The following is a 15,169-nucleotide window of genomic DNA, read 5'->3' on the forward strand; positions in this document are numbered from 1 at the left end:
ACAACTGCACTCCAGCCTGGGTCATAGAGCAAGACCGTGTCTCAAAAAAAAAAAAAAGATGAATGCTAGTGAACCTTGAAAATGACGGTTATTCATCATGTCTTCATTTTTTGTTTACATATTAAAAAGCAAATAGAATGAAAACTTCTAGCCATTTGTCTAGTCTCCCTTTAAATCAAATAGCTTAATACATTTAAATTGAATGTCAATGTATAAGCCAAAAAATTCTATCATTGTATGATATATTAGTCTCCTATGTGTAATCCATTCAAATTAGTTGGACCAGGGACCAAAAGAAAATTGGCTGGGCAAATAATTATTAATTTAAAAGCAAATAATTATTAATTTAAAAAATAACAGCAACAGTTACCATTAGTAAACATATTCATTCATGACCCCATTTGATCTTCACAAAAATCCTGCAAGGTAGGCATTACTTTTACATTATAAATATAATACTAGTGAAGTTCAAAGAAGTTAAATGACTTGCCAGTAACTATAGGTCTGTTAAGTAAAGCTTGGTTTTAATCTCACAACTGCATTATTTTTGTGCTAGGTACAAAATATGTAAGATTCTTTACACTCATCATAAGGTACTCAATACTCATAATAAGCCTAGAAGGATGATAACAAGAAACTAAAGCTCAGCTGAAGAGACTTGCCCAAAGCCATATAACTTGAAAGGTATTAAACTGCAATCCAAATTCACAGTTGTACTTTTCAGTATCCTTTGAAAGAGTTCAGTTTCAAAAAGGCAGAGAGACATAAGACAGTAGTTAAATATTTTTTAAATAGGTAAAATGTTTGTGTGTATTAGGACACAGGGAGATGTTGGAAAATGGCTCAAAAGCACTTGATAAGGATTAACTTGGAATAGGAACATGAATGCTTCTTTCGCTTGAACTAGAAGGAAAAGTGATTTGGAAGTATAGGACTTATTTTTCAAATACACTAAAAATCTTGTAGTAAGTATATCACTCAAGATGGTGTGATGTACCTGTTTAGCATCCTACTGTCCCATCATCTGATATCAAAACCCCTCTTCCTATAGGAAGACCATTCCATTGTTTAGGAGGGGCTGATGGAGTTCACTGATCTGGACTAAAGACCTGGGCTGTGACAATTAGAATGCCCTACCCAACCAGGCCAAAGTCCAACAGGAAGAAAAAGAGAGGGAGTTGTTGTTGTTGTTGTTGTTGTTGTGTGTCACTTTAAATAAATGCAGGAGCTATAGCAAAAGACAGTCCCTTTTAAACGAGGTAGCAAAAAATAGTCCCTTTTAAATGAAGTTGTCCTCATCATATGAATCCAGGCCAGCCAACAGTCATTTTGCCCACTTTTTTGTCTACTAACATAATTAAGACAATAAAATTCAAGAAAAGCAGAGATACAGATTCTTGATGACAAAATATGAACTCTGGAGTCCAGTCATGTGAAAAACCATCTCTGACCCTAGATTTCCCAGTTATATGAGTCAATTCTGTCACATGCAGCAGAAAGAGTCTTGAATAATATAATGCCACAAATACTTAACATATATATATATGTTACATATATATATATACGATAGAGACTTCAAAATGAAGCCTTTATCTTGTCACCTTGGACTCTGGAATCTGTAATAGGTAGTTCTGCTTCTTATTTACTTCCATTGGTTAAATCTTATCCCATACCTGTCTTTTTGGTGAGAAATATTTTAAAATTTATAATTTTTAATTTTATTTTACTCTGAAATACAAAAAACAGAAAAATGTATAAAAGTTAAATGTACACTTTAATTAATACTTGATTATAAACTAAAAAAACTTACAAAGGATGCATGTAACCACTCTCTAGGTTAAGAAAGAGAATACTGTCGATAGCCCTGAAAATCCATGTGTCTCTTTTCAGTCATGATTCCCAGTTTCTCCCTAGAGAAATCACTTTCCTAACTTTAACAGTTATCACTTCATTGGTGTTCTTTATAGTTTTTTCCATCTATCTAGCATCCTAAAAATAGAATTTAGTTTTGCCTGTTATTGAACTTTATGCAAAATGGAATCATACCAAATGTAATGTTGTACTTTGCTTTTTTTAAACTAAATCTTATGTTTATATGATTCATTTATATGAATCAATGTAGTGTGAAACATTCATTTCCATTGCTGTATGGCATTCATACTCTAAGAATACCATAATTTAGCCATCTTACTGTCTAATTACAATTCTAATATTGGACATTTTAGTAGTGGACATTTGAGTTGCTTCAGTGTTTTGACTGTTATAAACACTATTAATTAGGACAAAAGTAATACATGTATTTTGATGTATAAGTGCATAAATTTGACTAAGGTATGTCTAGGAGCAAAACTTCTGGGTGTGCATATCTTTATCATACAAAGCCAAACCAGTTTCGAAAGGAATTGTGCCTAGTCATAGTTTTTTTAAAAAAATTCAATGGTTTTAAACATGCTGGATTATTCAAACATAATCCTTCCTGCAGTTGGAAAGCTTCTATAAATGCCAATATTAGTATACATACAGTAATTTAACCTTAAAAATGAACATAATCTTCTGAATGTCTAAAAAGGTACATGTTCAATTAAAAAATTTAAAACTTCTAACAATAAATATTGTAGAAAAATTATTGGGTTACAAATTATCTAAAATATTTTATATAATTTTTAGAGTAAGTGAAATATAATCAGGTCATAATTTATTAAGACTAAGAGATAAAGACTAATATTATGATTATGAAATTACAAATTATTATTGTATATTTGATTACAAAGGCAGTTGAACATTATAATGGTTGCAGGCAATCTGTACTATAACATTCTCCAACTGTAAATGACAAATTTCTTGTAATTTCATAAATGGATGTAAGAGTCTACTGTGATAAACATTTAATTCTTCCATTGTCTAAACTACTACATGTTACAAAGCTATTGTCAAAGCATCTAGAAATTTCCAAGTACAAGGAGAGGCTAATTATTTATTTAAACTACTTAGACATGAAAAAATCCTAAAAATTCAAAAGTGTTTTTGAACATACTTTCATTTTTGGTCTTACTTTCTTCTCAGGCAATGAATGTGAAATATAAATGACTATGGGTGAGGAAAGGACAGAACCCAAAAAGAAGCAGGCTCTGACAGTGATTAATATGGAGCTTCCAAAGATGTCTGGCAGCAAAAAGAAGCAATAGCTTATGTAACTGATAACAAATTAGTCAGTAAGACCCTAATAATGTATCTCCCTGGAACCTGAGATAGTGTGTTTCATGAATTGTTTAAACCAGTCCGTATTCTTCTATTTGTTTAAACCAGGGAGACAAAAATATAGTAAAAAATAAATTACAGTTAACTTCTGTTATTCAAATTGGTTGAATGGATGGGTTGGTCAGTTAATGGAATATGCTAATTAACAGAATTATCAAATATACTGCCAATTAAAAATTAGAATATAATATGTTTTTCATTAACAGAATGCTGAATATCAGTTCATCTTTCCTTAAGGATTCTAAAAGGATTTCTATATTTCAAGTTATTTTTATAAAAGCCATGACAACACTGAATAATTCTATTAATGTAGGAAGTGTGAGAGACTAGACTGAATTTCTGTCTCTCTTGTAACATACACTGGAAGCTATCTTGTTGCAGTTCACAAAGGCTGACTCACCACGTGGCCCTTATAATAGTAGAGTACATAATGTAGAAAAAAAATTCTGGGTATTTGAGCTCTCGTTATTTGAATCTCTCTCTTTCTCTCTTTGCAGGTAGGGGTGGGGAGGGTATTTCCAAATAATTATGAACTTAAAATTGACCCAAACTTCTGTCAAATCCAAAACAGATTTCTCAGAGAGATATTCTTCTCACTGAACATTAATAAATATATTATAATATGTTAAACAGGGCTACAGGTAAACAATGCTAAACTATGGTATGTTCAAAGATCACTTTGTGGCCGGGCGTGGTGGCTCACGCCTGTAATCCCAGCACTTTGGGAGGCTAAGGTGGGAGGATCGCCAGGTCAGGAGATCAAGACTAGCCTGGCTAACATGGTGAAACTCCGTCTCTACTGAAAAAAAAACTAAAATTAGCTGGGCATGGTGATATGTGTGCCTGTAGTCCCAGCTACTCTGGAGGCTGGGGCAGGAGAATTGCTTGAATTCAGGAGGCGGAGGTTTCAGTGAGCTGAGATCGCACCACTGCACTCCAGCCTGGCAACAGAGCAAGACTCCATCTCAAAAAAAAAAAAAAAAAAAAAAAAAAAGATTACTTTGTTCAAACCAAAGCTTCACCACCCATGTCTTGAACTTCAGCTTCTCATCCAGGTAATTATAAAGGCTTCCTTTAGAAGAAAGATGGCTCTGAGCCTTGAAGAAAACATCCATGTCACTGGGTATGGTCTCCAGCCTCCTAGGGAAGGGACCTGACTATTCTAGGTTCTAGTGGGTTTAGAAGGGGAACGAGGGTCCCTGAGAATTTGTGACTATAAAGTAACTGGTCATCACAGAAGTCCCAAAAAGGTGAGATGTAGAGATATCAAAGAAAGAAGGATAACAAGAAGACAGAAACTGTCATAAACAGATAATAATGCAACAGAGGGAAAAAAATCATCAACCTCAAAGTGAAACAAAGTGAAAATCATAATAGAACTATTATAATTAAAATCAGGTTTTCAGAATTAGGACCATGAATCTACTATAATTGCTCTTCACTTCCAGAGTGCTAAACCTCAAAAAAACAATGCTGTCCTTTTAAACTTGTTGGGCCTCTTGTTACATTTGACACTATTCATTGCTTCCTCCCTACTGAGAATCTGAACTTCTTTAAGGATTTTACTTCCTCATCAGCCCTTCAAATGTTTGCTGTTCCTGGGATTTAATCTTCTTACTCTATTCATTCTTCTAGATGATCTGATGTACTCTCATGACTTCAGCTTTCATTTCTCCTCCAGCATTAATCTCCAGTATGCAACTGGCTGCTGAATATATATCTCCACCTAGATGTCCCAAGAATATCCTGAACTCAAATAATTAGAAAGAAAACTTATCATCGGACGGGCACAGTGGCTCCTGCCTACAATCCCAGCACTTTAGTAGGCTGAGGCAGACAGAACACTTGAGGTCAGGAGTTTGAGACCAGCCTGGCTAACATGGTGAAACCCCATCTACTAAAAATACAAAAATTAGCCCGGTGTGGTGGCGCATGCCTGTAATCTCAGCTACTTGGGAGGCTGAGGCAGGAGAATCACTTGAACCCAGGAGGTGGAGGTTGCAGAGAGCTGAGATCATGCCACTGCACTCCAGCCTGAAAGACAGGGGGAGACTTCATCTCAAAAAATAAAAATAAAAAAAAAATAATAATAAAGGCTGGTGCAGTGGCCCACGCCTGTAATCCCAGCACTTTGGGAGGCTGAGGCAGGCGGATCACGAGGTCAGAAGATCGAGACCATCCTGGCTAACATGGTGAAACCCCGTCTCTACTAAAAAATACAAAAAGTTAGCCAGGCATGGTGGTGGGAGCCTGTAGTCCCAGCTACTGGGGAGGCTGAGGCAGGAGAATGGCGTGAACGGGGGAGGCGGAGCTTGCAGTGAGCCGAGATTGCGCCACTGTATTCCAGCCTAGGCGACAGAGTGAGACTCTGTCTCTAAATAAATAAATAAATAAATAAATAACTCATCATCATCAACACCTAAACTTTTTCCTTCATTCAATCTCCATAAATATATTTTCTATCTGAACTCAAAATACAACATTCATCCAGTCACCAAAGCCAGGAAACTAGATATGTCACCTTTGACTGCTCCTTTGCCAATTCATCCACAAAACCTAACAATTTTGCTCCTTGAATGTTTCTTAATTCTGCTTTTCTCTGGGTTCTCAACATCTCTCATTTAAATTGACATTTTCTTTTCCTTTTTATTATTATTATTTTCTTGAGACAGGGTCTCCTTCTGTTGCCCAAGGTGGACTGCAGTGGTGCAATCAAGGCTCACTGCAGCCTTGACCTCCCAGGCTCAAGTGATCCTCCCACTTCAGCCTCCCAAGTAGCTCACCACCACTACGGGTGCTCACCACCACACCCAGATACCTTTTGTGTGTGTGGTAGAGATGGTGTCTCATTATATTGCCTAGGCTGGTTTCAAATTCCTGGGCTCAAGTGATCCTCTTGCCTCAACCTCCCAAAGTGTTGGGATTACAGGTGTAAGCCACTGTGCCTGGCCATATTGATGTTTTCTACCTGGTCTCTCTGCTGCTGTCTGTTTCCTTTAATTCTGCCCTTTACACACGTATGAAAAGATTTATCTAAAATGATCATATGACTATATTATTCCCTTGCTCCAAAGTGATCAATGGTTCCTCATTAGCTCTAGAATAAAGCCTGCATTTTTGACATATTACAAAGCCTTCACAATTTCCCATCTTACCATTTTTACGTCATACCACTCCCCGTGTACAATTGCTATAGTAAACTGTGATTTCATATTGTTCCCTTTGTATGCTGTGCCCTATCATATTTCCATACATTTTCTCATATTGTGACTTTTGTCAATAATTCTTTACCCCCTCCCTTTCCCCTCTCACCTTCTCCAACCTCATTTCTGTCTTGATAAAGCTGCCACCTCCTCCAGAAAGTCTTTTCTGAAAGTTCTGGCAGAGCTTGGTTGGGTAATTCTCCTCTCTATTCTCTTAACCTGTGTATCACTTTCACTTAGCATACTGTAAGTTATTTAATGAGTATGTATTATTTTTGTCATCAGAAAAATAAAGACACATAAAAGAGAATAAAAATTATAAGTACATGCCTACATTATCTGTGCCCCATCCTGGACTATGAAGTCTTTAAGAACACAAATTATAAATGATTCAGCTTTATAACCCTACTTCCTAGCCCAGTACCTGACAATTGATGCTCAATAAATGATCTGTCAAATGAAGGTAACTGACAGTAAAGAGGATATATAAAAATACATCACAGCAATGACAAAGGACTTCCTTGTCACAGTATAGTGGGTCTTAATGGTCCAGGTCCCGATATTTGGGCAGTTACACCGACTTCTTTAATTCCAGAGGATTCTAGTTAAAAATAACTCCAAATAAGCAATTTATCCTTTTCTAGCCAACAAAACTAATTCCATTGAGAAACTGTCCTATTTTTGACATCATATCTTACTTTATCACCTAACGTACATTTTAAAAAAGATATGCCATATGTAATCTCCATCAGGTAAATGGGAAATAAGAAGAACAAAGCCAGTAGAAAGTAAAATAAACTTGGCAGCACTGTGCTATTTATCACATGGACGGTTACTTACATGCAGCAGTAATACAGCAGCAAGAAAAGACTGCCCTTGACAGTACCCAATGTCTTCATCATACACAGAGTAGGCCTAGAGAAAAGACGAAAAGAAAGAAATATCGTAAATAGTCACAGATTTTAACTTAAATGTTAGCTCATACCAGGCTCCTGCTTGTTCCTGTCCCTGGGCTGTCCACCACAATTCCACTGGTCTTTCAACTTGAATGTGTATACCACTAGCACAGTGAGATCCCCAAAGAGGCTGTGTATTTCCTAAAGCAGCTCTATGTCCCTTTATCCCAGGTTCATCTTTAAAGTTTTGAAATAAAGAGATGCTCAGAGGACCTAAGTTAATTTTAAAAGATCCATTATGGTTTGAGATCAGCTGTATGAGGCCACAGGAGGCAGAGGCAAAGGGTAGGAGACAGTAATAAGATTCTAAGGTTGAAGTGTGGGTTCAAATGCACTAAAAGGGGGAAATCTTGATATTGCTGATACTGAAGTGCAGATCCGCTATTCTGACAACCCCATGCCAAAAAAAAAAAAAAAAAAATACCCTTTAGAACCTCCAAAACTTCTCAAAGACCTTTTAAACTACCCTGCCATTTTCCATGAAGGCTGAAGAGTAAAAATGGTTCTCCAATCTATGCCACTGGGGCAAACCAGAAATATTTAGCATTGCCCCATGCTTTTTGCAAAATGGCTGAGAGCCTCATGCTACATATATAACTGCTATTTCAGGTGCTTTGGCTATTCCACAGCTTTAACGTCATTCTAACCAGGCCATCTGGAATACAGCCAAAGAGGCCAATTCGTAAGAAATACAGCATTCCTTGGGAAGTAGCTATCATATCATTCAACTTAACATTCCGTCTTAGTTTTCAGAGGAAAGGAAATAAGGTCGTATGCTTAGTGTATACTAATTAGTACTTCAAACATCTAGGATTCTCTAATGCAAACAAAAAGACAACATGTTAGTTTTTGAGGCTGAATCAGTTACAGTAGGTAGAGTGTGCAGATCAAAGGGTAAAGAATAGGAGTTAGAAAGCTTTTTCTGTAAAAGTTCGGACAGTAAATATGGTAGACTTTGAGGAACACTTATAGTACTGGTTGCTTGTTTTTCTCTTGAGAGGACTTTTTTTTTTTTTTAAACAACTTTTTAAAATGTAAAACCATTCTTACATTGGGGTAGTACAAAAATAGGCTTCATGGTCCAGTCACTGAACCCTGAATTAGAATTTTTTAAAAAATTTAGATGTTGCAATGTATGTGTGTGTGTGTGTGTGTGTGTGTGTGTGTGTGTGTGTGTGTATATATATATAGAGAGAGAGAGAGAGAGAGAGAGAGAGAGTTTTGCTTTGTCTCCCAGGCTGGAGTGCAATGGCACGATCTCGGCTCACTGCAACCTCCGCCTCCCAGGTTCAAGCTATTTTCCTGCCTCAGCCCTCTGAGTAGCTGCAATTACAAGGGCCCACCACCACACCCAGCTAATTTTCATAGTTTTAGTAGAGACAGGGTTTCACCATGTTGGCCAGGCTGGTCTTGAACTCCTGACCTCAGGTGTTCCTCTCACCTCAGCCTCCCAAAGTGCTAGGATTACAGGCATAATCCACCATGCCTGGCCTGCCAAATATATTTTTAAAAGACTCTCAAAGAATACTACTGAAATCCAGGATATGTATCTCATCCCATGTATTCCATTTATGTGTTGTACTTCAATTTAGTGAGGAGATTTCCATTTAATTTAATAGAACATATTTTGATTTTGTCAGTATAAAAATTGTCTCTGTCTAGGACAAGGCTTATCAAAGATAACTAGGAAGGCTTAACCTACGGAGAGTTAAGTGTAGTATTCCCCATGTGCCAAAGTTGTCAGAGCACAGAGTCTGGAACTCCCTTTTACTTTACTGATGTATGGTTTATACTTTATTGATGTATGATTTATACTTTAAACTTTATTGATGTATGGTTTATACTCAGTGAAAGGCATACATTTTAATTGTATAGTTCCTTGAGCTGGGGCATTTATGTAGCCCTGCCATTATAAATATTTCCATCACTCCAGAATGTTCCCCCATGCCTCTCTTTGGTCAAACACCTCCACTCCAGGCAGCCACAAATCTGAATTTTATCACAATAAATTAGTTTTGCATTTAAAAAAATTTCATATAGATGGAATCATACAATAATGTACTCATATAATATGTATGCTTTTGTGTCTAGCTTCTTTTACTCAGCATAACGTTCCTGAGATTCTTTCATGTTGTTGTGTGCATCCGTAGTTCATTCCTTTTCATTGCTGAGTAGCATGAATATATACTGTATGAATATATCACGATCCATTTATTCATTCCTCTGTTTCCAGCTTTCAGCTAGTATGAATAGAGCTGTAAATATATACATGGCATTTGTGGATACAGATTTTCATTTTCCTTGAATAAATACCTAGGAATGGAGGTTCAAACTTCAAATGTTAAATGTAAGTTTATCTTTATAAGAAATTGCCAAATTATTTCCCGAAGTGGTTATACAATTATTACACCCCTAGCAGCAACATATGAGAGTACCCCTTGCTTCACTTCCTTGTCAACACTTGATACTGTCAGTCTTTTTCCTTTTAATTAATTCCTGTAGTTTTGACTTTCATTTCCCTGGTGGCTAATGGTATAGAAAATGTTTTCATGTACTTTTAGACAATTGATACATATTCTTTTGCAATTGTTCAAGTTCCTGCCCAATTATGTGTTGTTGATTTTTGTTTTTTGTTTTTTTTTTGGAGGCAGGGTCTGGCTCTGACACCCAGGCTGGAGTGTGGTGGCATGATCACTACAACCTCTGCCTCCCAGGCTCAAGTGATCGACCCACCTCAGCCTCCTGAGTAGCTGGGACTACAGGCTGCCCCACCACACCCAGCTAAGTTTTTTTCTATTTTTAGTAGGGATGGGGTTTTGCCATGTTGCCCAGGTCTGGAGCTCCTAGGCTCAAGTGATCCGCCCACCTCAGCCTTCCAAAGTGCTGGGATTATAGCCTGCCCAATTGTTTAATTGAGTTGTTCATCTCATTATTGTTGGTTCCTACGAGTTCTTCATTCTGTATATGTTCTGTATACAACTCTGTCTGAGTCCATTCTGGATGCTATAACCAGAATACCACAGACTAGTTAGCTTATAAACAAAAGAAGTTTATTTCTCATAGTTTTGGAGGCTACAAAATCCAAGATCAAGGCACCAACCAATTCAGTCTGATGAGGGTCAGTTTCCTGGTTCACAGAAATTGTGCCTTTTCATTGTCTCCTCACATGGTGGAAGGGGCAAACAAGATCCTTCTGGCCTCTTTTATTAAAGCACTAATCCAATTCATAAGGGTTCCGCCCTCATGATGCAATCACCTACCAAAGGCTCCATCCTTAATAGTATCACCTTGGTGGTTAGGATTTCAACATATGAATTTTGAGGGGACACAAACAATGGGACCATTGCCAAGTCCACTGTCAGATATGTATATTACAAATATGTTTTCCCAGTCTATGGCTTGCATTTTCACTTTCTTACTGCTGTTTTTCAAAGAGCAAGTTTCAATTTTGAAAAAGTTCAATTTAATAGTTTTTGTCTTTTATGGTTCATATTTGTGTTTGTAAATGCCCTGTTTTTGTGTCATGAATATTTTTTCCTATGTTTTCTTTAGAAGTTTTTTTGTTTTGGCATGTACATTTAGGTCTGTAATCCACTTTGAACTAAGAAGTTTTAAAAACCTGGTAAGTCTATGTTCTACAACTTAGATCTTTTTCAAAACAGTTTATTCTAGATTCCTTGCATTTCCATATAAATTTAGGAATTAGTTTACTGTCTTCCCAGAAATGCCTACCGTGATTTTGACTGGGATTGTGTTGAATCTATAAGTAAATTTGGAGAATGATATCTTCACAATATAGAGTCTAACAGTCATGAACCTGATATATCTCTCTCCATTTATTATTTCTTAGGATTTTCTACGTGCATAACCATGTTGTTTGTGAATGTTAGTTTTACTTCCTTTGGCCATATGCCTTCTTTTCTTGCCCTACTGCACTGACTCCAGTACTATATTACAATGTATTCCAATACAATGGTGAGTACAGGTGCTGAAAGAGGAAGGACATCTTTGTCTTCTTCCAGATCTTAGAAGTCAAACATTGTCTTTCACCATGAAGTATAATGTTAACTACAGATTTTCCATAGATATCCTTCATTAGGTTTAGAAGTTTCTCTCTATTCTTACTTTGCTGAGCATGTTTTATCATCTATGGGTACTGAATTTATAAAATGGCTTTCATGCATCTATTGCAATTGAGAGACAGCACTAGCTGGATTTCCTAGCCTGACTAAGAATCCCTAAGCCTAGCTGGGAAGGTGACTGCATCCACCTTTAAACACGGGGCTTGCAACTTAGCTCACACTCGCACACCCGACCAATCAGGTAGTAAAGAGAGCTCACTAAAATGCTAATTAGGCAAAAACAGGAGGCAAAGAAATAGCCAATCATCTATCGCCTGAGAGAACAGGAGGAGGGACAATGATTGGGATATAAACCCAGGCATTCGAGCAGGCAACGGAAAGCCCCTTTGGGTCCCCTTCCACTTTATGGGAGCTCTGTTTTCACTCTATTAAATCTTGCAACTGCACACTCTTCTGGTCTGTGTTTGTTACGGCTCAAGCTGAGCTTTCGCTTGCCATCCACCACTGCTGTTTGCCACTGTCGCACACCCGCCGCTGACTTCCATCCCTCCGGATAGGGCAGGTGTCCGCTGTGCTCCTGATGCAGTGAGGTGGCGCCCACTGCCACTCCCAATTGGGCTAGAGGCTCGCCATTGTTCCTGTGTGGGCTAAGTGCCCGGGGTTCATCCTAATGGAGCTGAATAGAGCTATAACACTCATCACATGGCCCAAGATTCCATTCCTTGGAAGCAGTGAGGCCAAGAACCCCAGGTCAGAGAACAAGAGGCTTGCCACCATCTTGGAAGAGCCTGCCACCATCTTGGGAACTCTAAGAACAAATACCCACCAGTAACACAATGATAATATTACTTTCTCTTTATTCTGTTAATGTGGTTACAATACATCGATTTTCAAATGCTGGACCAACCTTGTATAACTGGGTAAAGAGTTATTATCCTTTATATCACCGGATTAAGTTTGTTACTCTTTTTTTTTGTTTTGTTTTGTTTTGTGGGGTTTTTTTGAGAATATTTTATGAGGAATATTGGTCTGTAACTTCTTTGGTAATGCCTGACACATTTTGGTATAGGGTTATGCTGGCCTTATAAAACAAGTGTGTCAGTGTTCTCTGTCACTCTGCTTCTGAAAGAGTTTTGTGTAAAACTGGTATTAATTCTTCTTTAACCATCTGGGCCTAGAGTATTCTCCTTGGAAAGGTGTTTATTATGAATTAAATTTCTTTAATGGAAATAGAGCTATCCGTATTTTCATTTTCTTTTTCTTTCAATTTAAATAATTTGTGTTTTCAAAAAATGCTCCTTTTGTATATAAATTGTTAAGGTTACTGACATAAATTCGTTCATAATACTCCCTAATTGACTTTTTAATATCTGTATATGATTTATCCTCTTTCATACATAAAAGTTTAAAGTTATATTTTCTCTTTTCCTTGATTAGTCTTGGTAAGGATTTATTAATTTTATTAATCTTTTCAAAGATCTGGCTTTTGGTTTTATCTTTTTCTTTTTTTAATACATTTTCTATTTCATTTATTTCTGTTCTTTATTATTTCTTTCCATCTATTTACCTAGGCTTTAATTTGCTCTTCATTTTCTAGCTTGTTAAGATAGAAACTTAGATCTATCTTCTTTTCTAATATAGGCACTTAAAGCTATAAACTTGCCTGTAATTTCCTGATACCTTTTAAAAATACCAATAATGGTGCCAATCCTTGCCAACTGTCATCATCCCCAAATATGATAGGTCAGTAGGGTGGTATACACCCAGCTCTCTGTCAACCCAACAGATTTCAGCATAATAGTTTCTGTGAACATCTAGGCAATTCCAACTCCAAGGCTATAGCCTCAGAAAAATTTGGGGTTATGCTACCAAGGCAAAGGTTCGAAACTAGGACCACTGTGGCAACAACCTTAGCCATAAGAAATGAAGTGGGGTACGTGGCAAAAGCAGGTCTACCCCAGCTTCCTTTTTAGGTCTCTTTCTTCAGAAGAAATTAACTAGATAATTCACAAATGCCTCCAGTAATTTGTAACAGAGGTGTTATGCTATACATACGCTCAAATGTTAGGCCTAATTAATCCTTGAGTTGTTATTCATGGTTTATTATAAGTTCTAAAAGCAAATGAATATGTATCTTCCCTGATTCTTGTTTGTTTGTTTTGAGACAGGTCTCCCTCTGTCGGCTCACTGAAGCCTCTACCTCCCAGGCTCAAAATATTCTCCCACCTTAGCCTCCCAAATAGCTGGGGCTACAGGCACATGCCACCATGCCCGGATAATTTTTTTTTTTTTTTGGTAGAGATGGGGTCTCACTATGTTGCCTAGACTGGTCTCAAACTCCTGAATTCAAGTGTTCCTTCTGCCTCAGCCATCCAGAGTGCTTGGATTACAGGCATGAGCCACCCCATCTGGCCACTTCCCTGATACTTATGCCATAAGTGGGACAAATGTGGAAACAAATATTAAAATCTTGATGTTCTATCCATTTGTCCAACTTTAACATAAACCATCTACAGATGACTCCTTTAGAAAATGATATCCCCGGGGTTTAAGCTATCATAAATTTTTTGAATCCAGTATCTGTTCAAATTATGAGAGGAAAGAGGAAGGAAGGAAGGAAAAATTCTATTTTATGTAACATAAAAAAGAAAATCAGATTAGTATAGATACCACCATATCTATTAATCTATTACCACCAGTTAAATTAATCAAACCATATGATGGCTGAAGCTAACAGTATCCAAAGATGTTGGAATACTACTGACCATGCTATCGCTTCAGTAGAAGAAGTCACCAAAATGTAAACTTTCACTGGAAAATAGATACATTTCTTCATTCATACACAAAGTACGTGCTTCTCAAATAATCCTTTTATATTTTAAAATCAGGAATCTTTTCACTTAGAAGTTGAAACTCCAAACGTTAAAATATTTGATCAGCTGCTACAATCCAGGGAGAACTTCGGTTTGCTTTGTTTTTGCTTTGTCACAAAAACTATTTAAAATCTCTATGGAAGAACATTTTCTAATACTCACAAACTGAATAAGTAACCTAGTGAATTCTACAGTAACAGTTTCATCTGACTTTTTACTACCAGGAGAAGCCTCTCAAAATCTGTAATGAAGAAACTGAAACAGTAAATCTAGTATGAATTCCCTAATATTTAAAAGGGCCATCTTCATCAACTACACTCAGCAAATCTATTAAAAAGCCTTCTTAGAATAATATATGTAGTCTCAACAATATACAGGTCTATAGAAGCTTCTGTTTTGTCAACTAAAATCAGAACTTTCACAGGATTACTAAAATATTTTATGGATAAGGTCATCAGTTAATGGATAAGGTCATCACGCCCTAAATTACTTTTCAGGCTGTAGTCACTACTCCCAGGCCATCCATTACAGACATGTGGTAAATCAAGGTAGTATTTGTGTAAGTACCTGCTTCAAAGCTGCTTTTTCTTTCTTTTACTTCAAAAAAAAAAACCTCAGTTTTACTTGCAGGTACCTCTGTTATCCACCACTGTGTTAGCAAGGTTTTTGTTACATATGAATAAGAATATAAATCTAGCTCTTAAAATTTCACAAAAGGATAATGACAATATGCTTCTTTCAAAAACGTTTCTTGTTTTAGCCAAAAGCTTATATTAGGAGAAATATGAGAGCTACAG

At 36.8% G+C, this 15,169-nt stretch overlaps 1 protein-coding gene across 11 annotated transcripts in view; it reads right to left on the minus strand.

Moving 5' to 3' along the window:
* RABGAP1L (RAB GTPase activating protein 1 like) overlaps positions 1–15,169 on the minus strand; it is an 852,978-nt gene that overhangs the window by 315,789 nt on the left and 522,020 nt on the right. For all 11 annotated transcript variants that reach the window (XM_054449610.2, XM_054449637.2, XM_054449629.2 and 8 more), the window contains one exon: positions 7,302–7,376. In XM_054449610.2, coding sequence (XP_054305585.1) covers positions 7,302–7,376 — 75 coding nt within the window. The remainder of the gene's footprint in view (positions 1–7,301; positions 7,377–15,169) is intronic.

The sequence above is a fragment of the Pongo pygmaeus genome, chromosome 1 (genome assembly GCF_028885625.2).
Source record: "Pongo pygmaeus isolate AG05252 chromosome 1, NHGRI_mPonPyg2-v2.0_pri, whole genome shotgun sequence".
NCBI classification, from domain to species: domain Eukaryota; kingdom Metazoa; phylum Chordata; class Mammalia; order Primates; family Hominidae; genus Pongo; species Pongo pygmaeus.